The 2,840-nt window shown below is 41.1% G+C and overlaps 1 protein-coding gene across 1 annotated transcript in view; it reads left to right on the top strand.

Moving 5' to 3' along the window:
- The first annotated feature begins 1,490 nt into the window (after positions 1-1,490).
- LOC112081277 (zinc finger protein 239-like) overlaps positions 1,491-2,840 on the top strand; it is a 4,091-nt gene continuing 2,741 nt past the window's right edge. Inside the window, exon 1 of the mRNA XM_070448720.1 lies at positions 1,491-1,510. Coding sequence (XP_070304821.1) covers positions 1,491-1,510 — 20 coding nt within the window. The remainder of the gene's footprint in view (positions 1,511-2,840) is intronic.

Below are 2,840 nucleotides of genomic sequence, written 5' to 3'. Positions count from 1 at the left end.
ACAGCTATAAGGTTTCTCTCCTGTGTGTGTTCTATGGTGTATAGTTAGATTGCCAGAAGAAAAACTCTTCCCACATTGACCACAGCTATAAGGTTTCTCTCCTGTGTGTATTCTCTGGTGTACAGTCAGCTGGCTAGATGTAGTAAAACTCTTCCCACATTGACCACAGCTATAAGGTTTCTCTCCTGTGTGTGTTCTCTGGTGTTCAGTCAGATGGCTGGATTGAGCAAAACTCTTCCCACATTGATCACAGCTATAAGGTTTCTCTCTTGTGTGAATTCTTTGATGTATTTTAAGTTGTACTGAGGAGTTTAATCTCTTCCCACAGTCAGAGCAGCAGTGARTTATCTTCCCTGTGGATCTCTGCGGGTGTTTCTTGAGGTGTTCTGATGTGGAGAGACTCTTCTCTGCCTCGTCAGCATCATGAGGTTGTTGAGACTCCCCAGAGGATCCACGATAGTCCCGTATCTCTGCTGTGTGAACAACAAAGTCAGACGGTTAAAGGCCCACAACAGCAGAAATCCACTGTTTATTTGAGGTAAAAGGCGATGCCCAGATCGTACCCATGAAGTTGTACAACAATTGATGTCTGTTAAATTATTTTACAATTGTCTTAAGACAGTCAAGACCTAAGCAGTGTGCCAGACGACCTTTGGTCTCCAAAAAAGGACCCCTCTGTGTTCTGTGCTAAAATTGCAGCGATGCACATGCATTGTAATTGTAAGGCTTGTTTGAATCTCCTATATGTTTGTGTTATTGTCGCAAAATCAACTGCTTTATACTGAAACACTTCAACCACTAAAATGTTCTTTGGCTAGCGTTGCCATCAGCCTGAAACTGAGGGTTTGTACATTAGGGGTTTAACAAATTGGCCYATAACTTCACCTAACAATAACATAGACCTACTGTAGGACCCATAACTTCACATAACAACAACATAGACCTACTGTAGGACCCATAACTTCACCTAACAACAACACAGACCTACTGTAGGACCCATAACTTCACATAACAACAACAAACCTACTGTAGGACCCATAACTTCAGAATGCACATATCCAAAATAGGCAGCGGCTCAATCAAGCTGTGAACACGGTCGGCTTCAAGCGAGGGCTGAGAAAGTCGGGATAATAATTGATATGAGAATTGATGTGGTACCTAGTTTTCTCCATCTCCCAGCGAGGTTAACGACGCATCAGGTAGTATTAGGATCGATAACATGTGGAAATTTAATTAGTAAGGCTCGTACCAGTTTCCCCTCTCATGAGAACAGTTAAGTTATAATGTCATAACGTTAAGCTTGTCATATAGAAACTTCAACCTAAATAACTGGATCTTGCAGTAGTTATCAGACTCTAATGGGGCCTCCCCTCTCTAAACTGCGTCACATAGTGGTTCTCTTAATGTTACGCTGGGGAGAACAAAGTTTCAATCATTTCAGGAGTTGCACTAAAATCCAAGAGTACTAACCTGAAAAGTCCACCTTAGCTATGGACACAACACCCAAATGGTACCTGTCAGTTAACGTGGCTTTCCAAATAAATACAACATAATCACTTGAATACTGTAGTGCTTTTAGTTAAGTAGCAATCACGTGTTCAACTAATCAATCAAACAGCTGATCCAGGAATCTATTTCTGAATGGCAGATACACATGAAAATACATCCACAACTGGCAACAACAACAAACAAGTAGACTCTTCATATTCACTTACTCTGGTTAAACGACAGTTATATGCCGTGCTTGGATCCAATACATCCCTTAACAAATTGATGGTTTTGTAATTAGAGCAGTCGACCCGACATTACAATAGGGCCGATTTTCAAGTTCATTAAACAAATCGGATCGTCCGACGGGACCCAGCACGACAATGTGGGCCGTGGTTCTCTTCTTGATGACAGGTCCTCTCAATTAAAGTCTTTAAATTAGACAGACTAGGACGGCATAAGGTCCCGGTGCCAAGTGAAGATCAAGACTCGTTACTGCAAATATCATCCTTTTAACCCATATTTTTCCTAAAGGGAAAGCTGAGATTAAGTTCGTGGCCATTGCCTACGGGGCAAAAAAAACAGGATTGTAGGAATGGGACTGGTCTATAAACTAGAGAGTTTAACCAACAAAATTGACTGAATTGTTCCTCTGTCTTGCTTTATCCGTTTGCTTAGGAGGTACGGTAGTGGTCTGGAGCATAAGTGGGAAGGACATAGTTTTTTAACTTTGCGAACATTGTACAAGCAAGAGAAACGGAACACATGCTATCTTTCCACCTTCCTTGGTCCGCCCTCTTTTCACTCTATGGGCATCCACAAAATCTCAATAATCGGTCCGACATCATGATGGAATTCGTTCCTAAATGGTTTATTGTATCTGTGATCGCCTTGCGGCCTCCAGTAGTACTGTTTGACCTTAGTACATCCGCAAACTGACTGTTAAGCTCCAATCTACGACCTCGCTTTTCACCGGGAATCGCTTGATTCCCTTTTCTTGTTTCTGTGCCTACTAGCCTGTATCTTGTTAAATACACAACTACAGAGCTATCTTCTTTATTTCAGACCTACATTTATTATATGCTTTACATACAAAATTACGCTAAACAAATTACCAGATAGCTGGAGTCACATAAAATTATCTCTTTAGTGATTGCAGGTTTGTACATGACATTTGGACATGAACATTGAGTTTCCCCATGGCTTTCCACCTGATTACCTACTTATAACAGTTACTAATTAAGCTCACCTAGGTGGCGTCTTTAATGTTGTTTAATGGGTCTTACAGTCAGAGTCTTAGTTTGTTTGTAGGGAAGTTATGTCTAAGTAGGTCTATGTCTTGTTGTTTAGTT

Source organism: Salvelinus sp. IW2-2015, linkage group LG18, assembly GCF_002910315.2.
Source record: "Salvelinus sp. IW2-2015 linkage group LG18, ASM291031v2, whole genome shotgun sequence".
In the NCBI taxonomy this organism is placed as follows: domain Eukaryota; kingdom Metazoa; phylum Chordata; class Actinopteri; order Salmoniformes; family Salmonidae; genus Salvelinus; species Salvelinus sp. IW2-2015.
This window is presented reverse-complemented; position numbering and strand designations above follow the sequence as displayed.